This window comes from Polyergus mexicanus, unplaced genomic scaffold (assembly GCF_030449975.1).
Source record: "Polyergus mexicanus isolate NDT 795.1 unplaced genomic scaffold, iyPolMexi1.0 SCAF_14, whole genome shotgun sequence".
NCBI lineage: Eukaryota > Metazoa > Arthropoda > Insecta > Hymenoptera > Formicidae > Polyergus > Polyergus mexicanus.
This window is the reverse complement of record NW_027223334.1, coordinates 6,221,762-6,246,675: the sequence shown is the minus strand read 5'-3', so window position 1 is coordinate 6,246,675 and position 24,914 is coordinate 6,221,762. Positions and strand designations below refer to the sequence as shown.

At 35.3% G+C, this 24,914-nt stretch overlaps 1 protein-coding gene across 1 annotated transcript; it reads right to left on the bottom strand.

The window, feature by feature from the left end:
• Positions 1-9,872: 9,872 nt before the first annotated feature.
• On the bottom strand, positions 9,873-17,243 carry LOC138939260 (uncharacterized). Its single transcript, XM_070306903.1, has 9 exons — positions 16,886-17,243; positions 14,290-16,668; positions 13,128-13,457; positions 12,904-13,046; positions 12,397-12,628; positions 11,870-12,294; positions 11,203-11,709; positions 10,682-10,939; positions 9,873-10,319 (listed from the first exon to the last, which is right to left on the bottom strand). The coding sequence occupies exons 1-9, from the start codon at positions 17,241-17,243 to the stop codon at positions 9,873-9,875; spliced, it is 5,079 nt and encodes a 1,692-aa protein (XP_070163004.1).
• Positions 17,244-24,914: the final 7,671 nt, after the last annotated feature.

The window sequence follows — 24,914 nt, the reverse complement described above, 5'->3', positions numbered from 1 at the left end:
CAAATCCGCCAAAGCTTTTACTTACGGCGAACTAAAAAAAAAAAAACTGTCGGATTGCCGCCAAGGTGATCAACAGCAAATTCGTGAAGGAGAATTGTATTATACACGCGATACACGGAGTGATCGGAACTTGAATTCCGTGAATAAATAAATCCGTGCGCGATAAAACAATAATCTTTTCTCGTTTGACGACGTGAAAAATTTTCGCATGAAATTTAAGGGTTGTCAAGAGAGTTATATATACGTCGCCCAGTTTGAAGTACATATTCCAGACCGAGGTATAGTATCTCGTAGAGTCCTTGGAAACACTCAGCCTCGGTATAATAAGAAACTCGAGGCTGAGTAATGTCCAGTTATATTTCTTGGACTTCACGACGGCCGAAACTCTTTTAACCTATCTCTCTTCTCCTCTCCTGACTCTCTTTTTCTCTCTTAGAGAAAGCTCGAGTGTTTCGGAGCAGTCTTATAACGCTTGATGGATCGTTAAATCCTCTCAATCCGCGCGGGTGACTGTAAATTAAATCACTTATTTCAATAAGAAAATTTGTGATATTATGATAAGGACTGAAACTGTTTTTATAAATGTTTAAAAGAAATATCTCACAAAACTTTTTTTTATGCGAATTGATTTTTATGCGATTTAGTTATTTAGACAGTTCGATCATAAAATATATAAAGAAATGATTGGCCGTGCGATTAATTGAAATCAATGAAAATATTCCGAAAGCTTTAGCTCGGCATAAAATAATTATTATTATAAATTTGAAATTTTTTAGAAATCAAATAGAAAATTTTGAAACTCTGTTTAAAATTAAAATAAATATCTGACTCGCATTTAAAAAAATTATATCGAAGATTAAACAGCACGAGAGATCTCTTTATACATATAATTTCCAGTTTACATGCCCAAATAAAAAGCAAAAAATTATTTGTCGCATGGGAAAACAGGGAAAGCCGACGGTATCTGATCGTAAGCGAAAAATGAACGAAGAAAATAATGTAGGAATATTTTCCACGGAATACATATGCGTTGTATTATGATATTGCGACATCGAAAAGAGGAGATATTGGGAGAGGAACAGCACTCCCAGACCTTCGCGACGAAAAATATTTAGATATCGGCGCAATCTCTAGAGGCTTTATTTTACAAATATATACGAGGATAAAAAAGTTTCTCTCTATATATTTCAATCTCTTTGAAAATATATAGTGATTGGAAAATTTTAAAACGTATCGCTTTTCGTGAGTTAACATGCGAAATTGTCAATTGTAAACATGCACGTGAATTAATCGAACAGCGCACAATATTTTATATTTATATAAATTTGTGATTATTTAATATTAAATATCACGAATTTTTCTTTCAATTGCAATAAAGTTTTGTTCAGTTTTTCATTCACGTTCTGTTCAATAATGTAATAATTTTGCTTATTTAACTAATATAGATTTTTTAGAAGAAAAACAATTTTTTTATTTTTTATTTTGCTCTTATATCATGAATATGCTTCAAGTCATTAATGTGCCGATCCACTGTAATAGTGTTCTCTATTGACATTATGTTTACTTCAACTACGTTGCATTTCCTTCTTTGTGCTTGCAATCCTTTCGTAACTATATTAACTCGAGCGTAAACGTTGCTTTGGCAGCGATAGAACCGCGGTACTCTTCGCATTTTCGAGGTTTTCGACATAGAACGCGATGCGAAGAGTGGTGCTGTAATTTAATCGACGTTCCCTAATTAATCAAGCCTCAATTAGTTCGAGTTACGAAGGTCCCGATGGTTATAGCGTGAGAGAAACACAGTATCAGCTGCGAGTAGAGGCACGAAGAGAAGAAAAGAAAAAGAGCGCAGGACAGTGAGTCACGTTGAAGGCGATCGACAAACGAGTTACTCGATTTTCCTCGAAATTACATTTCGCGTCCAAATTTTATATGCGTGCGAAAGTAAAAAGAACAAAGAAGGCGAGCGCTGTCTCATCGCGTTGCTAAAGTTTTAATATTCGAGAACATGTCCTTCGTCGATTGACAAAACATCATTCGCAACGCTGCACCTTTGAATTATACCTTGATATCTGCAGTCTCTACGACAACTTTTCTTGATTTCCGATCTCCTCGGAAAAAGATTGCTGTAAGTGAGAAACAAAGTATCTGTCATACATATGTCATCCTGCTTATATCGTACCTTCGCAATCAGAAATCGTGCGCGAGCTGCGACAATTTATATAAGTCACATCTTAACTGCTGTATGTCCGTCACCGACTGTTACGTGAAGACATTGCCTTGTGACATTTTCCAACTACTGGATCTTCGTGAGAAGTAATACGAATGCGACAGAAAATGTTGCAGCATTTTATTGTTTCGAGGTAAGCAACTATTTAATAAGCGGATCAAAATTATATGAAAGAATGAAAGCGCACATCCTCCAACATAATCTACGCTTAAAGTTGCATAGAGTTATAAGTCTCAAAGTTTCAAATATAGAGGAAGTACCTCTCGAAATACATCAAGCGTATTCTGCAACGTGTCTTATAATTTGTATGCGCGAGAAGGCGTCAATTCGTGAGGATAGAATAAGGTAGACGGACCAACTATATCCGCACCCTTTCACATACAATCAATACTATACTATATTGGAACGCCGTATTGAAAATCTCATCTAATTTGACATGCTTGCATTTTGTACGTTTCTTTTTATCCCGGCGCAAGAATGCAATTTCGACGGTTTCGAATCATTTTCAAACTTGTCCGTTATCTTCTGATATAACGTAGCAGAAATATCTTCTCTTCCAAGTCTCCGAAGACAATAGATATATGTGTCTTTGCATAGGGACGATCACCTATTTTTTAGACACTTATCGATAATCATCTTTTTATTATGTATCCGTTATCTGCCTCCACGCGATTTACCATGAGACATGTATGGAATTATTTTTGGTTCCACGATATTGCTGCTCTTCTATTTCTTTTCGAGACAGGGTGGAACGAGATCTTATACGATAGAGATTTTTCTGGCAGTCTTCAACCTTGTTTTATCAAGATCCTTCCTTTTTGATAAGAACCTATCAACAAATTATTATACCGACACAAACATATAGTAATATCATAGCTTTTTTGTTAAAAGATTTTATTTTAATAATGAAGTTTCTTCTGCTTGAAAAATTTCAATATTTATTTAAAAATGACATATCTTATTATAGATAACATATTTAATCATATAGATGACATATCTAATTATATCCGCCAACTAGATATTAAAAGTACATTTGTTCCGCTTCCGATTTTATCCTTATCACAATTTTCTTTCTTTGGTATCGGAAGTAAAGATAGTCAGACTGATAACAACTCTTATATTTTTAAAATCTCGAGCACAGAAGTTCGATGAAAGTCAGAACTTTCTTATCAAGATAAAATTTATTCAATCTTGAAGGTACTCAAGGAGCTATCGATCCATCGCATTCAACGAGTAACAATTGTTTATTTTACTAGCTAGAGAAAGAGAGACAGAGAGAGAGAGAGAGAGAGAGAGAGAGAGAGAGAGAGAAAGTGATTGCGCGAATAAGATCTCGAAAGTTAACCAATCGCTTTAGTCGATCGATCAAATCTTCTATAGTAAAATTTCAATAGCATAGAGAAAAGTTTGTTCCCCCAAATATAGAGAGAGAAAATAATTGGATTGAATAAAATTTATATTCGCAGAATTCTTTTGAAGTTTTCTTATATATTTTTGTATACCTATTTTTGTATACATGCAAATTTTGTGTCAAGATCAAACATATGATGATACGCTTTTAAAAAACGTTTAGATCTAATTTGATTAGAAACTTTCAAAATTATGATATAAGATACAATAATATTCATAGTTTATTGATTCGGTTCGTTTCTCGGCTTATTAAAGTGTCATCTGTTTTAATAATTACGTTATTTTTATATATAAAAGCATAAAAACAAATGCAAGCTTGTCTTATATAAGTTATATAGCAATTGTAAGCTCGTCTCTAATATAAGCTATATAATGGAAAAAATAAACGCGGATGAGAAAAAGAAGATATACGATAAGTTAAAATTAGCTTTATTAAAAAAATGTGCTTAAAAATATTATTAAATTAGTATTGTATTAAAAAATGCAGCTTCTCGCAAATAAAATGTTTCACAACGCTACATAGTAAGTTTGCGTGCGATACTGTTTTAATCGCTTATGGAATGTTATAAATATAAGTAAAGATATGTAGGAAACTTTAATACTTCAGATAGGATGCGTTTATCTCATTATTTAATCGCTTTTAGAGAAGTTTCTATGTCTGTAACATTGTAACATTGTGACTACTTAAAATTGCTTACATTCTGAGGTGACTTTACTCTACGTAATGTTCACTTGAGATTCAGCATCTTTCCGTGGAATTCGATCACGACCCTGCTCCAATAACGCAGAATTTAAAACTCTGGAATCGACTCAAGCCGTCGTAAATTTAACGATGCAGTTCCACATTTTAATCCGATCCACACGATCAAGTTCTTTTTCGTATCTTCAATATATTTGGAATAATGTAACATATATACAATAAGTGAACCGATATCTATTATTTTCATCATGCTTATTATAAAATATATGCGCACACATATACAAACACAAGTACAATATATTTTCGAGTTTATTATAATCAAACTAATTAATAAATGCATTTCTTCATTATTATTTCTTCTTTGCCATGCAATAAATAATTTAAAATTATTAATATACTTACCGGCTTGTGAAACAAACATATAACTTAATAATTATTATCCTACATTATTCGATTAAATAATCTTATTAAATAAACAATAAACTTTCTAAAGATATATAGTTAGATTAAAAATAATATGAGAAATATAACTCTTTTAAATTGTTTAGAAGAATACATTTTTAAAAAGTCAGACGCGTTATTAAGGTGAAAAAGAGGTGAGAATAACCAGGAAAAAATTACGTTTGTTATATGAATCATGTGTAAGGTAAAGAGGATAAAATAAAATCTCTATATTATTTCGCATCGTAACTTTTATCGAGAAGTTTAAAAGCTCATCCCGAGCGAACTATAGCGATATGAATCATCAAGGACGCACTTGAATCTTTCCGTAAGAAATTTTAATAGCGGATCAAGCGGCCTTCATTATCGAATATCGTCCGAATCTACAATATTAATTATAACTTAATCGTCGGTCATTCAACATTTTATGATAATGATGTTTACGTGAAGATATTTTTATTTTCATCTTTATTCCTTCGCACACTTGCATTCCCATGTTCTTCATCGGCGATTGCGCGCGATTTAAAAACTCGTGTTCAACTCAGCGGGAATTTATAAGCGCCAAGCTCGCCCTACAAAGAGTCGCTTCACCAGAAATCCCAACTCGCTTTCTCATCCCTTATTCACCTGCGGTCGAGCGTATTCTTTCTTCGGGCTTGAAGCGTGTATAGCCACGAGGGGGTAGTTTCATGGAATATCGCACGGACGACCATGGCACTTAGAAAAGCGGGGGAAGCGGGCACGCTTATTACGTGCACTGCAAGTAAATGAGAAGCTATCGCTGCACCTTCAAATCGGATTCTCATTAAAGTCCTAGTTTCAGCGGAAATCGCGCTTTATTGGATCTTTGATTGACGAGATTACCGTTGAACAGCGCCGATACCAAAAGCGGTCTAATCGCCTTTAACCACGATCACACAATGATCCTTCCATTGATTCTTACGTTCAAACACACGCATATATAGGGTAGGGCATTTATATTGAGACATCTAAATATCTAAAAAATAAAGCAAGATAGAAAGAAATGTTTCAGACAAAAGTTGTTCGGTTCTAAGGGGGTCGTAAGATGGTGCCGTTAGTTTGACCTTAGGTGGAGGCGCTTCGGAGATTTCAATGTCAATCTTGTTTTATTTTTTTTTTACACCAATTGATGTCTCTCATTTTTTGAGCTTAAAATATTAAGATAACATTATTACAAAATAAATAATTTTATGAGATATTTCATAATTTATGTAAAATTATGTCGAAGTAAAGTAATAAAATGAAGTATAAAATATGAAACATTGTTTTCTATCTTACTTTATTTTTTAGATATTTAGATGTCTCAATATAAATGCCCCACCCTGTATATATGTACATATGTATGTTTGTATGTATGTATATATGCGTATATAGTTTTTCTGTTTTAAATTATAGCAACTTTTGACTGATATTTCCTTAACGCGTTTCGTAAAAGATGTAAACTATTTAATAAAAAAAAAAAAAAAAACACTGCATTATCTAATTCAAATCGTAACTTGATGGCGATATTCATTCTAAAAAATCCGGAAACTAAACATTTACATTAAAAATCTATTAATACTTCCGCAGTTTACTTAGTGTTTTAACAAAAAGTTTAGGCGTTTAATTTGTGAAACATTTAAGAATAATGCGATATATAATAACGACGTCGGCATTTGCCATTATCTTTTAGTTAGATTGGAGTTAAGTAATCATCCTCCGCTGTCATAACCGATGAGTAAATTACTCTCTTCGCCGCAATGCGCCATTATTTCGCTGGGATAGTAAAAATTAATCGGCTTAGGCATCGAGTTGCGTCGGGAGAAATAGCTCGGGAGAAGCATGCTCGTCTCTCTTCATAATATAATTATTTCTTTTATCAACTCAATTGTGCGTTTGATTTAACTCAAAATATTTCCACGTACGCACCAAAGCAATACTTAAATCTCGAATAAAGAGTCCGATTACTTAGCAACTATTATGCGAAATAAATTGGAAAGAAATTCGAATAAGCATATTTTTGCACGTACTTGTTGGATTTTTTACTTTACCGCTTATTCCTCAGTAAATTTGCTCATTTTGTATTGAATATTATATAACGATGAGAAATTTGATAGATAAAATCGGTTTATAAATATAAATATAAATAAATTGTTAAGTTAATAATCCGTAATAAAAATAATATTAATAGTCTGGTAAAGAAATTTATTCCGATATGTCACTCGAGAATTAAAATATATTTAAAACTTTTAATGTCGGATTTATATAAATTATAACATGCTTTATTGACATCCCGCCCAATATTTCCTAACAATAAACGTAAAGCAGATAAATTGAACTTTAAATAATATTGAGTGCCGGATGAAACAATGAAAATTCGCAAATGAACGTTTTATGGGTTATACGCAAATTTAATGTCATATCACACGTACAGCCTCACTAAATAATGCCAACTAACAACATAAAACGATGCATTGATCGAACGTAAATAATATGCATACAAATATGTCGACCGTGCGTAATGTCCGTGTACGCGAATGACTCGAAACTGAGGAGAGCAATTCCCGACGTGGAATGCAAGTGCATAAATATGCATCGAGGTCCATATGTATCTATACGTATCTATATACGTATCATTCGCAAAACCGACGTATCGATAACCTACGTACCTGTTAATTAACCATCGTACGTTACATACATTAACCCATACGTCACCAATGCAATTTTCTGCGCGCGGACGTCAAAGTAAAATTTAAAAAAAAAAAAAAAAAATGTGATACTTACAAATTCCATTCATATGGAATATCGCGTGTGAAAAATGCAGTCGTACTGCGAAGTAAAAAAATTATTACTTTGCTCGAAGTTTTGTATCGCTCGAAATTCTGGTCTCGTGTCGAAACGATAAGGTGTAAAGGCATTCGACGGAAATCTATTTGTAATACGAATCGCAATGCAAGCGGTATAATGCACCGGCCGTACTTAGCCCTCCGCGAAGCAGGATCGATCAGATCGATCCGCAATCCCGTGGCTCGTAAAGCGTATAGAGTTCATATATTTCGTTGTCTCGAGTGAGAAGAGGGATAGAAGGGGGATGGGAGGGGTGGGGAGGGGGTTAGGAGGGAGAGGAAAGAAAGGCGCCGGCAAAGGGTGAGCGCTTTTCGTGTTACGACATCCAGCTGCAGTCTGAGAAAAATGACCCGTCTTCGTAGTTTCTCCCTCTTTCTCGTAACGAAAAATCCGACGTCCCCGACGATACATCAGATCGGGTCGCGTCTAAAACCGATGGTGCAACTTTTGTCCAATAACGCCGATACGTAAACGTCCGTATATACACGGGAAGCGCGAAATCCAAGTCCGAAGTGGATAGATATATTTGGGCGATACCGGGGGAAACATCCTCTCCCCGATCCCACCCCTACCCTCCTCCTCCTCCTCGCCCTCTCCATCCCCCGCATATCGCGCTCTATCCTTTTGACTCCGATCTCTACGCTAGAACAGTCAGCGACATTATTCTTTCGCGAATTGCCGATGCGTTTTTTAAAAAGTGGCTCTTTGTCGTAACCAGAATCGGGAACGAACAACCGCGCGATTCCGAGTGCGAAACATCATATAAAATCGAAATATGGTCGAACAGACAGATTCCGGTTTGTTCGATCAATTCTAAATCGTTACAGCCGAAAAAAGCATACTCGCGTACACGCATACGCGGACGTTTTTTGCTTTGCAAAAAAACCAAAGCAATTTTTTTAATATCTCAAATGGTTTCAAAGATAAAAAGAAAATGAAACAAAACTTTTAATATTGTGTCGTGGTAAGTCGTGTCGCAATAAAAAAAAAAAAAAAAAAAAAGGGGGAGTAGAATAAACACGACGTGTGTCAACATTTTATTGACGTATCACCGTATACACAGTATTTTATATACAGTGATATTTTGACATATAATACGTATACATCACTATCGTGATATATCACCGTTTAACAGATTTTATATCGTACAATTTAATTAGCTCTAGTGCAGTCGTAATAATCTTGTAGTATGTTCTTTTATATAAATTTTTTTCATAAATTTAAATAAATTTAAAAGACGATGTAAGGCATAAAAATAGTATTGTAGACGGCAATATCTTATAACACACATATACGCGATTCTTGCGTGTGCGAACGTCACTATGTTAGAAGGAAGGACGACCCTGTGGGACACCGGTACATGCTAGCAAAAACCTATAATACGGCACACACATCAAGCTTCTTTTTTTTTTCTCTCTTTTTTCCTATTGCCTCGTATAAGGTTCGGAAGGGAAAATGATATAGGTTAAAAATACGTGAGCGAAATATTTTACGCGCGTCCCCGCGGCCAGTCGGAAATACGGAGTATCGCCGCGAGTTCCTATTTTTGAACGAAACCGACGGACTCCGCTGGAAAGGAAAAAGATCGACTCTGGAAGCTATATCGCGTTTTTACAAAGAATCCTACGATAGATATATGGCCTGTATCAGGAGTCACGTGCGTGTTACACGAAAAGATATAGGATTGCGTTTTCCGAGTCTGTTGGATAACACATTTAAGAAGACCAGACATAGTTGAATTATATTAGAAGACTCGTATAAATTGGCAATCGTAAAAATTCGATTATAGTAATCCTCTCTTTCTCTCTTTATTGAATGAAAAATTTTTTGATAAATTTAAAATAAAAATACAGGAGAGCCAAGAGAGGCATACTTGTCTCTGTCTTTAGAAAATGAAGAATAAGCGTGACGATAGGATAAAAATTCCAAGAGCCATACTTTTACGGCCTTTCGTAATGTTCAGAGCATATGGCACTTATGGCGGCTGTCGCTCCTTTAGAACACTGACTTCTACTTTACTCATCGACGTTTCGGTATTCCGTCCACGCGCGCCAAAATCACCAAGTGGTAAAAACTTGAATAAGGAACGAGTGCAACGAACCTGAGATGTCCCGATACTCACAAATCCTTTTCGTTATATGGAAAAAGAAAAGACAAAGAGCTTTGGATGTAAGTAAACGAAAAGTAAGAATTTTTATCCGTGAACAAAAAAAAATGAGAAATAAATTTATTTGATATTAAATTTTAATAGAAAGATTGACAATTTTCTGCAGTTCTATTATTACTGATAAGTTCACCGTCCTTTTCCTCGACATACGAATAACTTTTCTTCAATATCGCCTCGTCGACATAATCCTTCATTAACGAATAACACGAACCAATATTTCGAAAGTACGGCATAATAATCCGCTTCTTTATGCACCGTTTATACCACTCATATTCCTCCTTCATCGAGTCTCTTTGTCGAAGTAACTCCGCGAGACGGCTCGACTGTCGAGGTGCTTTCGTGCTCACTTTAATGAGCTTATCCTGAAGACTTCTGACGTACGTCTCGACGTCGATGCTTCCCTTAACGCCAAGAGCCAGCTCTCGTAGGCTGCGCTCCGAACTGCCGTAATCATTTTCAACTTCGCAGGGTCGACTGTTTCCAGTCGCGCAAAATAGCCGGCATTTGTCACCATGACGGAACACCTGGGTGGAACAAGAAGTGGAAGAAGTGTAATCGGAGAAAATGGGCAACCTCCGTGCTTAATATCCCCGAATAATGTGAAAGTTTTAACGGAATCAACTGTCAGGTTTGCAAAAACAATTAACAGAATTAAATTAAACTGAGACATATATATATATATATATATATATATATATATATATATATATATATATGTGTGTGTAACTTTATGCATCATTAAACTTGATTACTCGATATCTCTCTTGCGATGCTTTTATTACGAAATATAATTTCAGCAACACGTATACGATAAATTCGTTTGTCGATATTTGAATATTTAATGGCAAGTTTTAACGAATCCGTAATATTAAATCTGTTTGCTTACAGATATCCAATAGCGTCCCATAGCTCTCTGCATATCGATCAGGGCGTTTCTGTCTGCCTCTTTAATACCGAAGAAAACGCGCACTCGCAATAACTTGGGCAACGGCTGCTCATTTCGCCTTGCTAAAACTTCTCTCTGAATTCTTTCAGGAACTCTCTGATCTCTTTTGCCAAAGGGGAATAGCCAGTTGTACGGAAATGAATAAGTGCTCCGCGATAATTCAGTTTTTTCGCAACTCGTCCGTTTGCCGGATCTCATCTGCGCATATTTTTGTCGTTAGATTTACCAACCTTACGACGTTAGAATTGACACGAACATACATTTTCGTCAATTAACAAAATTAACTTTGAAATAATATTTTAATCATTATAAAATTATTATATATATATATATATTTTTTTTTTTTTTTAAATATAAAACCGTATGATAAAAAATTATAAGGTCTGACTGATATAATATAATTTATTATTAATTATATGAAAGAAAAGAACGCATATTATATGCTGTTGCGATTATCCAACCCGATATTGACAGGATCCCGATATTTCCTTTGATCCTGGCTCTGGTTCCATTGGCATAAATGTAATCAAGCGACGAAGTTCCGGTCGACGTGAAATTGGATACTGGATCATGCTCGTCTCGTCGCCCAAGACGGCTGCCAACTCTCGCTCACGTCTAACCGATCGATGAAGGTACTCGCAAGCTGTCAGATCGCGATTCATCGCGAAAATTCTGTATTGACTTCTCGCAGGAAACTTGAGCATTTCGCAATATCGTCCGTGTTTGCGATGGATCCTTGTCCCCGAGTCGCTTCTCCCTTCCATCCCTTCGTTGCTCTCGCGTCTTCTATACGGGCGATGATAACTCGTGGTACCGTCGCTTTTAACCTCAAGCGCATTCCCAAGAATATCGATAGTCGTGAGAATCGTTTGCGGACCGCCGTCGGACGATTTTCGAAACTTACAAGTCGATATCGACCTTTCGCCACAGGTAGCACATATCTTCGAGAACGTCACGTCGTCGCGAATCTAACGATATCGCGAGATCGTTTTAGGGAGAAAAAAAAAATGGGGGGAGATGAAGAAATGTTGGTGGAAAAACACGCGGCGAGAAAATTTTAGCTATTCTCGTTCAGAATATCCGATAAATGCTCGCGAGAAATTCACGATAATTACACGTCGTAATTACCGCTGATATTAATAGATCCACGTTATCGAATATACCCTCGACTTCGATTACCTTCAGATTAACTTTGTCCTCCATTGAAACTTCGTAATGACCTTCTCCCGATATGCTGACGCGAAGATTGTCGGGCATCGATAAAGTACACCCAACCGCTGACTGATCGTAGGACACGGTAGCGTAATCCTCGTGTTCCATGCGAAAAGTCAACAAGATCGAGACAAAACCGTCCGCGATCGATATCCCCGTCAGTTTGTCTCGGTAATCGGTGTACGGTGCGGGCGGACCTTGGCGCGAGAATGCGCTATCGTGGGACGAGGCGACGTTAATTCGGCCACCGTATCCGAAATATCGCTGCAATTCGTCCTCCGACCATTCGCAAATAGCTGGCTGTTCCTCTATCGTGTAACCGGTAATAATACGCGTGCCGTCTAAAAGAGAAAATATATTGATGGAACGCGAACGGGATTGAAAGACGTATTAATTTTTACCATGTATATCTCGAGACATTGAGATTACGCTATATACGATACCGGGGAAGATAACGACCAATTCTCCATTTGAACGAAGCAACGTATCGGTACCATCAGCACGGCGTGTGAATACCTCGTTGACCTCGTAGTCCGACGTGGTCCTAACGAGCAATCGATCGTGCTCACTTACAACCAGATCGTTCAACACTTCGTACTGCCGGCCGTCGTAATTTACTACTGAGTATTGTAACACTTTATTCGCTCCTATTACCAGCGAGTCGGCTTCGTCGCTCTAAAAAAAAATAAAGGTATTGAAAATAATTTTCTTTTATGTAGATATTATAGATATTGCTTTTCTTTTCGACGACATTAAGCAGCAAATGCGATTTTTTTTTTCTTTTGCGAAATTAATAAGATTTTATCTCGACTTATGATCAAAATGATAAATTAAGAGAGAGAGAGGGAGTGCAGCTGTGTACGCGATGGAGAAATGGAACTATCATTAAAATCTCAATTGTATGAAATTTTTCCAAACGCTTCCGTATCTCAATTAGATCGAAACTTAACGGTCACGCGTTCCCCCAACGGCAATGTACGTTGTTTCGGCGATTGCTCGTCCAGGATCGATCCGTTGGAACGCGACTCCGTGGAACCTATGACTTTTTCTCTGCTCTTGGCTACCATCGAGTTGCTCTTTTTGTTCCTAAATTCTACAGAGGAGAAATTTTCGATTTATCCAAAAAAAAAAAAAAGATATTTTTTTCTCGTTTCCATCACGTCTCAGTGTATACCTTTGAGGGTCGTCCGGTGAATGGATTCGTCATACGATTGCGACTTGTCGAAATACATGCACGTCACGATGACGCTATTGGGACGGAGAATGACGACAGTATTGTCGTCCATATACTTTAAGACGGTTCCGTTCCTGAGAAAGTTCCGGTAGACTTCACGAGACGCACTTGCGCGCCCGAGACGTTTCGAAACGTACGATTGACGAATGCAAAACGGATCTTTTGTGCCGTCCTCGATAGCTGGTTCTATCAATAACCCGGAAGGCCACGAAGCACGAAAGTCGAAAGCGAAATTTCGCCAATGGCAATCGGACGAGCCCCGAACTGCATCTAGAAAACGGAGAAGAAATTATCCGATAAATAAATTCATTTTGCTTCCTTATAGAGGAAGCTTTATTTTCGTGACAGAATTTTTTTTCCGAGTTTTTTATGCCGATGTGTTCAAAATGTTCTGAAACGTCGAAAAATCATACTCTTGAAAAATGATGTCTGTACGTATGTATGTATATATATATATATATGTACGCGATTTGTTGCGCAACCGTTAGCTTCCTCAATTTTTGAGATATCTAGTTAAATTTTTTTACACGGGTAGAAAATTATTTTAAAGGATGGTTGGTATAGAATTTGGTGAGAATCGGTGAAAAGGTTTATTTTTTTATAAAATTTTTAATTTGTGAAAAATGTTTGTACGCGTTGTAACTTTCGTCAATTTTGAGATATCGGGTTAAATTTTTTTTTTCATCGATAGATTATTGTTAAAGGATGATTGGTTGATTGAATTTGGCGAGAATCGATGAAAGGGTTGATTTTTGATAAAATTTGGAATTTTTTGACAAATGTCTGTATACGTTGTAACTTTCGTGATTTTTGAAATATCGAGTTAAATTTTTTTACTTCTTTATTTATTTATTTTATTCACAAAGCTTCCTCTGTAAGCAAGGAAAAATTGAAAAATCCGCTTGCTTAAAGGAGCTTAAATTTTGTGAGATGAAATGATGAGGAAGCAATGTGCAAGTTTCTAATTTGCACAATTCAGCTTGTTTTTTTCTTAAACTGTCTACCATATGACAGAATCGTTTGTTACTTTGCAATTATATCATTGTTCGATAAGCGTTAATACGTATTCAATGCCTCTCTAAAACGCACAGAAATTACATACCGAAATCCTTGTTTTTATTTCGGCAAAAACCCAATACAATTCCTCCCTCCGTAGTTAAATGGAATGTGTTCTCCGATTGACGGCGATCACTTCCGCGCGACAATCGTAAAGTGCAGTGTTGTAGAATAATGGCGATGCGTACATGGAGGTCTCCGTGAAGCCAGTCCTCGAGTTCGACTCGCACCGTCGTATCATCCAAAAGAAACTTCTTGCTATAATGAATCACTTGAACACGAAGACTACCGAGATCGTATCCGATGAAGTCATACGATTCGTCCTTCTCGACGCATCGAGACGATAGAATTTTTTTCACCGATAAGAAGGATGTATCGACGTCATCTATTCTCGTGGCCGATTTTTTCTTCATCATTGATGTTTTTTCATTCATAACTTTTCCATCCGCCTGTTCGCTTCCGTTGTCCGTCATCAGCGCCTCGTTTCGTTTCCGTCCTGTCGTTATTATCTTCCTTTCAACATTCTTCTCCTCGCATTCCATCGTTTCGGAAATTTTCTTTTGCGAATCGCGATCCGGACTTTTCTTTAGATGACGCGCTTTCAGCGAATCCGGAAGTACGAAGCACTCGTCGGCGAATATGATCGCGTCGTCTTCCACCTCGATGGGTCTCTTCATAAATCTTCCTGTCAGGTCCATCCTACGCGATTGGCGTGTCTCCCGTTCCCGCTCTATCCAATTCTCTTCCTCTTCCGCGATATATTCGCAGAATTCTCCAAGTCCGATGGACGTACGTATAGACGACATGCGCCTTTCCTCGAACACGTCATCCACCCGGTTGTTGTTGCTAAAGTAAAGAAGCATCGAATCCGTCGGCTCCAAGTATCTAGCTGAGAAACGATCGAAACGTTGGAAACATTCTTGAATGACCTGAAGAAAAACACGGTCCGAGAGTAACTCGATATCTTCGTATTCTTCAAGACTCGATCTTTCGTAACTTCTCTTCTTAAAAATATTTTCTTGCAAATATCCCGGAAGCAGCGTTTCTCTAGTATCCGTTAGCGCGAATAAAAGCGGGCATTCGGTAAATGCGATTACCGGCTTATCGTAATAAATTTCGGTATCGCTCTTGAAACGGCGTAGACTAGATACCGGCAACGCGGTAAAGTTCGATAAGCTGTGCGCTCTCTTAATCGTCGTTCGTTTTAACGTTGACAAGTCTTCTTTCAACGGCTGCTCCGCTCTTGCATCGTAATTGTCTTCGGAAAAAATCAATTCGTCGAACATCAATAGGTGCAGGTAATGCACGATTTCCTCGCGACTGACCGTTTGCTCTCGATTAAATGTACGCGCGATATTATCTATATGACAGAAATACATGTCGCTTTTTGATCTGGTTAATATCTCACGATTCTGCCAAGTATTAATTATTCTCGGATCTCGTAGGACGAGCAGAACCGCGTCGTCTAAATCGATGGATCTTCGTTGAAGAAAATGACGAACAATCACGCTCAAAGTATCTCCGTACGGTATAACTTCGAGATCGAAAGGCAGCGATGATTGACCGGTGCTATCGGCATATTCATCAATAAGTTCGTACTCAAGATCAAGTAGTTTGAGTTTGTCTCGTACAGAGAATACGGGGATTCGTTCAGCTGTCGTTGATATATTCGCGCGCCCCATATCCGCATCGCTAAATCCCGTATTACGTTTAACGGGGATACATCCATCGTAAGATCTCGCGAGATTAGATTCAACCTGTAAAAGTATCGCACCCAATATCAATGGTACGTTGATATATTCGTTAGGTATATCGTTTAACGCATCCTCGTAGATCTTCGTATCCATCGCTTCGTCCCTCTCATCAATGATTCCCTTCTCCAGCCTCATCCTTTTGAGATACTTTGCGTGTTGTAGACAAAGATCATACAAATGATATAAAGTGCGAAGCGCTCTGTCATATATGTCCCGCTTTAGAAACTCTTTTTCAGTGATGGTAAAAGTTTCCGGTAGGATTGCCGGAGAAAAGGTGAGAATAGTTATGTCAGAATATATCGGATACGTCGATAGATTAGCAAATCTCTCGCGTGTGATCATCCAAAATTCGTTTAGCTCGTTCACGTTGATATGGTAGTCTTCAGAATAATGCATCTTGTCACGGGAAATGAAATCCTTTTCCTTCGTCTGATACGCAACATATCGTTCACTGGGAAGTTTAATCTCTAGTATACAGGTCAGAGGAACTCCAATGTTTAATAGTTCTGCTGGTAAATCGGGATCGTGAAACCCGCTAAGTACAACATAGAGATTTGGTTCATCAAAAGGAACATCATTCGCATGTGAACGCGCCTTCACTTTGCCGTTGAATGCATATTCAGCCTCGTTACTGTAAACTTTTCGGGATCTGATAGTGTTTTGCGAAGAAGCTAAATAATTAAATTGTTATTATGTGCAAGTTGTATCGCGAAACAAGCAAATAAGAAGAGCCATTAATTAAAGAATTTTATTTATATCTAAGACTGCAATTCGTCGAACAGAAAACAACGATAGGATATTTATTGCCAAATATAATACGGTTATTATTGTTAAAAATTCATCATTTTATTGTTCTTGAAAAAGAAACGACTAACATATGTCATTTACTTGAGCCGGCAATATTCGGAATTGCCCGATATTCTTCGTCGATTTCGCGGTCTAGATCCGCCTGTATCTCGAGTCTACCGACTTGCTCGATTTTGGCGCGATAAATCAGATACTTTATGATCCGTGCAATGAGCCAGGTGGACAGATGGCCATTGTTTTCGTTTAAGACCGCGTTCGCGTAATGACAAATACCCACAATAGCAGGATATTTTTCTGGAGCTTGTTTCGACAGCGTTTTCACCGTGTCTATTGCTTTCTGATGGCTGAGGGAATAAATACACGTCCGCTTCTCTTCTTCGGCGGCCTCGTTGAAGAGAGAGACATAGCGGCTGTGCTCGACAATCGTCTCTACCATCATCGTCACTATACACCACCAACGATCATCGTTGATGAATATGGAATCTAACGCAATACGCCAATCATCTTTATTATGTCGTTTCTGAATTTTATTAATAATGTTAGATTTTTTAGATCTGTTTTTCATATATGGAGGTTATTTTATATAACCAATATGACTGAGAGTATATATATATACATGATTTAATAATTATGTCACGTGAACAGATTATCGAACAAATGAATACGTAAGTTAGAGATAATTTTTGTCAAAGCTCGTTGTGTTACAAATTTATTGAATCTTAGTAATTGGCTGGATGAAGCGAGTTTTCAATAGGCTTAATCGATAGCTTGGTGTCAATTATACGTATAAAGAAAATGTCTTTATTTTAATCTATATTTTCCATAAATAAAGACATTACATTGCAAAGTTCCAATGTATTTTTTTTTTTTTTTTTTTTTTTTTTTTTTTTTTTTTTTTAGTTATAGAAATATTTGCAGAGCTCCTACAAATTTTAAGTGGCTGCACAATGTGCATGAAAACGTTTGTAGATCATATCTGAAATCGAAAACACAAGCTTTTTTATTAAACATATTAATAGCTATCTGCTATCCAAGCGTCTCTTCAAAATTTTGAAAAATAAAAAAATAGCAGAGTGTTGAAAAAAAAAGTTTTGTTTTTTTAAAAAAGAAGTCCATCATTTTTTTTTTATAATAAAAAAATGGGTTATCGGATTAAAGAAAGGCTTCATTAGCAAATGCGGAATCTTATTAGGAACTCACATGCAAAATTTGAAGTTAATTCATCGAACGTAGCTCGAATTTTCATGTACACCGTGCATAAAAACATAAATCTGCAAATATTCGCATAACTCTAAAAGAAACATTTTACAAACTGAAAATTTTTATATGAGTACTTAATATTATTATATTAATACCGTAGCAAAAAGTTTTTCTCAAATCGATGTGCTGCAAAAAAAATCTAGAAAACGTACTCATTTTTCGAAGGTTCAAACGTGTATGCCCCCTTAATAAATAATTAATCTATAATTTAAAATACTTTTATAATATAATATTAATAAAAATTGAAACAACAGACAGTACAGATTATAAATTATCGTTTCATTATACAATCCTTCGATTATTATCAATTCTTACGAATGATAACTATTTTTCTATTTTTCGTGTTGTTCTCTCGTCATAATAAATAACGCACGCGTTACGCGTGCGATTGTTCCGCGATCGGAAGTGCCGTGCAATGCATCCTGCCATCGTCGCATATTCGATTAATCGTAATTAACCGTGTTTTCGCGAATGAGTATAATTACCACAAGACAGCAAAAGATAACCAAGAGAGAAAAAGAAAGTTTAAGAAGACATTAGGCGACAAACAGAGCAACACTTTGCTGTGAATAATTTATAAATTTATTTATGATTTATATATATTATTGGAAAATTTTGTAAAATAAAATTGTACATTTGTAGCGTAACAGTTACATCAGCAGGAATAAATATTGCAAAGACCGATCGACGGTTCTTTTTTTTTTTTTTTTTACAAAAAAAAAGGGATAAAGTAAATTGAGCATTTCATACCGGGACATTGGTAATGGAAAACGTATTATCGGAGTCATAAGTTTCGTCATTTTATTGTTAACGTATTATGATCTATCAATCGCACGGCGATACTCGAACATTAAGGTAGTAGAGCGCGAGACATTATCAAATTCTTTTTCTAAACGAAATCGCAACAAGTATCGGAAAATAATTTAATACGATTAATAAAATTAATTATCTTTTATCTTATATATCTTAAATAATACATAATTATATCGCAATAATAAATTTCGAAGCGCGTATTTCGCGTGATATACGTTTAACCAATCGAAATGACAGGAATCAAAATTGTAATTTATTGTTTTATAGTGATCTTTCTCTTCCTTTATAAGGAATAATTATTTCTTTAAAAATATTTTAAATTTAATATTTTGTCCGATACTTTATCGTTTGACTTTTCGTCGATTTAAATATGATTCGGATCGAGAACGCGCAATAAAATAGTCGAATCGCATCCGTCCGAGTAATTAACGATAATCTCCGTAATATTATTAATCGTTTATTAAGTAAATAATTTAAAATACTTGTGCGATTTAATATTCCGCGATATACGTCATAGTACGCAAAATATTCGGCTGCGAATTATCAATAACATGGTTTTCGGCCTTGGCGGCGTAAACATTAGCACGATATTATTAACGTATTATGGTCTATCAGTCGCACGGCGACACTCGAACAGTAAGGTGGTAGAGCGCGAGACATTATTAAATTCCTTTTCTAAACGAGATCGCAACAAGTATCGGAAAATAATTTGATAAGATGATTATCTACTTATCTTTTAAATACATTACCACAATAAGAAATAATTATTTCTTCAAAAATAAAATTTAAAATTAAATATATTTTCGACGCTTTATCGTTTAACATTTAACAGCATCTAAATATGATTCGGGTTAAGATCGAGCAATTAAACAATCGATTCGCAAAATCGAGTAATTAATATAAGACTTCGCGATACATCAACCGTTTAATAAATATAATTAATCATAATTTAAAATATATTTTATAAACTTTAATATTCCGCGTATATATGTATATATATATATATGTATATATAATATAATTGTACATATAAAATATTTCGGCAACGACTTTTCAATAACATGGTATTCAGTCTTGGCGGCGTAAACATTGGCGCGCTATTGTTTACGTATCATGATTTTGTTATTACTCATACAGCGACACTTGAATAAGAACTATAGTGGGGTGAGACGCTCCGTCGACATCAAATTCTTTTCTTATGTGTTATCATTCACACGACGACATCCGCGCAGTAAAGTAGCTGTGCGAGACGCTCCGTCAAATTCATTTCCTAAACGCGATCGCGACAAGTACCGGAAAATAATTTGATAAGATAATTATCTACTTATCTTTTAAATACGTTACCACAATAAGAAATAATTATTTCTTCAAAAATAAAATTAAAAATTAAATATATTTTCGACGCTTTATCGTTTGACTTTTAACGGCATCTAAATATGATTCGGATTAAGATCGAGCAATTAAACAATCGATTTGCAAAATCGAGTAATTAATACAAGACTTCGCGATACATCAATCGTTTAATAAATATAATTAATCATAATTTAAAATATATTTTATAAACTTTAATATTCCCCGTGTGTATATATATATATAATATAATTGTACATATAAAATATTTCGGCAACGACTTTTCAATAACATGGTATTCAGTCTTGGCGGCGTAAACATTGGCGCGCTATTGTTTACGTATCATGGTCTATCAGTCGCACGGTGACACTCGAACAGTAAGGTAGTAGAGCGCGAGACATTATCAAATTCCTTTTCTAAACGAGATCGCAACAAGTATCGGAAAATAATTTAATACGATTAATAAAATTAATTATCTTTTATCTTATATATCTTAAATAATACATAATTATATTCTATGTTTCGTGTTGTTCTCTCGTCATAATAAAGAACGCACGCGTATTGCGTGCGATTGTTCCGCGATCGGAAGTGCCGTGCAATGCGTCCTGCCATCGTCGCATATTCGATTAATCGCAATTAACCGTGTTTTCGCGAATGAGTATAAATACCACAAGACAGCAAAGGATAACCAAGAGAGGAAAAGAAAGTTTAAGAAGACATTAGGCGACAAACAGAGCAACACTTTGCTGTGAGTAATTTATAAATTTATTTATGATTTATATATACAATTTTATTGGAAAATTTTGTAAAATAAAATTGTACATTTGTAGCGTAACAGTTACATCAGCACGAATAAATATTGCAAAGACCGATCGACGGTTCTTTTTTTTTTTTTTACAAAAAAAAGGGATAAAGTAAATTGAGCATTTCACACCGGGACATCGGTAATGGAAAACGTATTACCGGAGTCATAAGTTTCGTCAGTAGGAACACAAGCTCCCAACATTATAACACGGATGTGCAGGCTGTACTTAACGACGAAACTCCGTGGAAACTGTAATTTTCGTGCAAGGGGGACGAAAAAGTAGTCGATGCCGTGCGCGGAACGCGTCATGCCACGTGTAAAATACGGACGCGGTCGAAAAAGTTAAACAAATGGGACGCCTAAACGCGTTTGTGTGTACATGACACAGACTTACGCGTGTAACTGTTTTCGCACATATGTATATCTCAGGTGCAGATAACGAGGCATCCATAAGGCGATAACAGTTGGAATGTTACAATGTCTTAATCGTTATCTTGCTACATTTGTTACAATGTATATAAAGTTACTTAATTATTAATGTATATTTTTTAATTTTGATAACACGAGATGGGGCATCTTGTTCTGCTATTAGCAATATATCGATTCTTTAAGGAAAATATCACTTAATATTAAATTTATACGAAAATGTGACGCAATTTAATTGGAACATCTACAGTAACATATAAAGGTATTGTCCTCGGGACTTTATAAAAGATAAAAGCTCGCAAGTTAAGATTGTGTCAGTTACGAAAAAGATAATAAAAGATTACAGAACCGTATAACGAAAAATTACAGAGAGAAGAAGGCAGCTTAAAAATATTAACGTGTACATAATGGATTGACAATTGCAAAAAAAATCCTACCGTGAACAATGAAATAAAATAAGCATCTTATATTCTTTTAAATTTCTCTTTAGTCAATCGATACATTGATATTCCTTTTTATTATTTCATTCACTTTAGAAACTATGATATCAATTCGACTCATCGTTCAAACTGTCAAGGTTCGCGAGTACAAATAATATTTTTTCATACTGATTTATTTTTACACACATTCGATTTCATTGTCACTCTGTTAAATTCATTACAGGAAGATTGCGAGAACGGTATGTGGGACGCGTATAGAGCTCAGGACTTTAATTAAATTTGATAATGGAAAAGTTTATTGAGAGACCTGCAGCGAAATTAAAGGCAACAAAAAGAGGTGGGGAGGGTGGGGGAGGTGGGATGAGGGAAGATGACACGCTAATTGGCCAACAGTTTAGCGTCCAGCGCGCAAGTGTGTCATAATAAAAAAGCGCGCGTACCATCCATCCCATTATATTTCAAAACAGCGCGCGTATGTTCACCACTCGCAAGCGAGAGAGGGGTTTGATTTTAATTAAATCATAATTTAGTTTTGTCGGGTGCGTAGCTTCATGCATGGTGCCGCGACTCCAACAAGCTCCCGCTCCTCTCCATCGCCCGCGCATCTAAAGCACATCGTTATCTCAGTTTAGTTCCGGTCGTATTGTTTCCGGAGAGACGTTGAAGCAACGAGGCGCATCGCGATAATGACCAAGGTACTCGGAGTAGTATCATTCGCCACATCTAAGTCGTCTTAATAAACAAATCTTTATGAATCGTTTCTACAAAAGAAGCACGCGCGAAGAAAAATATAATTATATTACTTTACATTGTGTGCCACATATATAGACAAAAGTTGAAATTAAGTCAGTCGTTTTTCGCATTGACGGTCCGCGCGCTTATTTTCTCATCTATTTTATACATATATATATATATATGTATTTCTAAATTACGTTCTCTTTCTGTAAAAAAATTTGACCCATTTTATAAAAATAAAAAATTGCAATTATAATATCGTTCTTTGAGAAATATTTTTCTCTATTCATTTATATATTTTAAATAAATATGTATATTTTTTAAATAAATTTTTTATCTTTTTAACTACTTAAACAGAGCATTCGTACAATTTTACTTTTTTTTTTTTAAATTAATAGTATATTGAAGTTGGCATGATCTATATGTATGTAGCAATTGTGGAAATAAATATTTACATAAGATGGTGGGGCGCAGATTACGCGAAAATACTTGATTTTCCCGTAATGCAGTTGAATGCATACATGCATTTTGAGGTAGTGAATATAATTTTGCGATTATAATAAAATATTGAATTTTATGTAGAATAGACGGGAATAATATTTCATCCGTTTACCTACCATATTTGAAAATTATTTAACATTATAGAATTTAACATTATAGTATTTAACCTTATAGAAAATATTCTATCAGTAACTTGCAAATTTTTTGTTAAATACAATTTTATCATTGAGAGAAATACATCGTGTTAATTAAACAGATATATTATATTTAAATAAATTTAAAGCAGAACGATGATTCTTTGGTATCTGCAAAGTCTAGAAATAAAAATTTGCAAAATTTATGTGTGTGCTTGTAAAATTATTCTTAGTCGTTACTGTATCATCGAGAAATTTTGCTATGTACTTTCCGAAAAGAAATGTTTGAAAAATCTTCTCTTCTTTCTTGCGAAATATAATGGATCTGTAAAGCAAATAACTGACAAGGGTTCGAAATATTGTAGAAGCGCAATTAACGGTCGTGCAAACAGAAAAATGAGTCGGAATCAAATCATGTGCATTTTTATTTTCATCTTCTACTGCTTGCTGTGACCCCTGCAAAAACTTTGTGCATCTCCTTCTGCGCTTCTCTACCTGAAGGTACGTACTCTTTCTACGCGGAAACACTTCTGACAATTGAGATGCGAAGGAGGAAGATACGGAATACTTTCCTTGTAAAGAAGAAGCGCCGAAGTAACTAGCAAAGTTTTACTCGAGTTACGAAGAATAAAGACGGGTGTATCTCTCTATACATAATATATTAGACTAGAAGTACACAAACTTTGGCTATTTTGTATACATATAATGCAATGGATAATCAAAATTGTTGAAAAATTATCTTTAAAAAAAAATGATTAACTAATACCGATATATGGATCGTTTATTTTGAAAGTGGTGCAAGTCCATTTTCTTTTGTCTCGAGAAAATTAAATGTTAGCAGATCTGACAATTAAAAAATATAGGTTAATTATGTGAAGTCTGGGAATGTTTGTACTAATTTATCAATATGTAATTTGATTATATAAATTTCTTTTAGGCGAATTTAACTAAAATAATATATATTTCCAGGCTGCAAATGGACTTACGCCACTTTCATAATTAGTCAATTGTAAATATCATTTAATTTCAATTTTGAAATAACAAATATCACTTAAAATATATTTCATATTAATCCAATTTTGTTTATAAATAATAACGAGAAATAAAATAGAATTAGTATTTTTTATTTTGAACGTTAATTATATTTATATATTGCTAAACTTAACACAAGATATTGGTATTATTAATTATTTATGCTCTTCATGTGGCAGTGTTTTGAAATATTCATGATGCACAGGAGATATATAAGGTAATAGCTGCTGCATATCCTTATATTTTTCGTATGTAATAGGCCTGGCATCGTGATGGAAATTGGACTTACACCACTTTCATAATCAATGGTTACGCAATTTCTTTTACCGGCCAATTTTAAATTCAACAAAGCATTGGCATTTCTTAAGATATTAAATACTAACTAGTTATAAACAAAAAGTTTACACTAAATTAAGCATAAATTACGTCATATCTCATTTTTTTAAAAAAAGGACTTACACCACTTTCAAAATAAACGGTCCATATTATCAAATTGCACACACACACACACACACACACACACACATTTGCTTCTATCTCGTGATCATGTTTAACCAAACAATAGCAGCGTTATAATTTCGATTCTCTTTAGCCTTTGAATGTCCGTATTATCG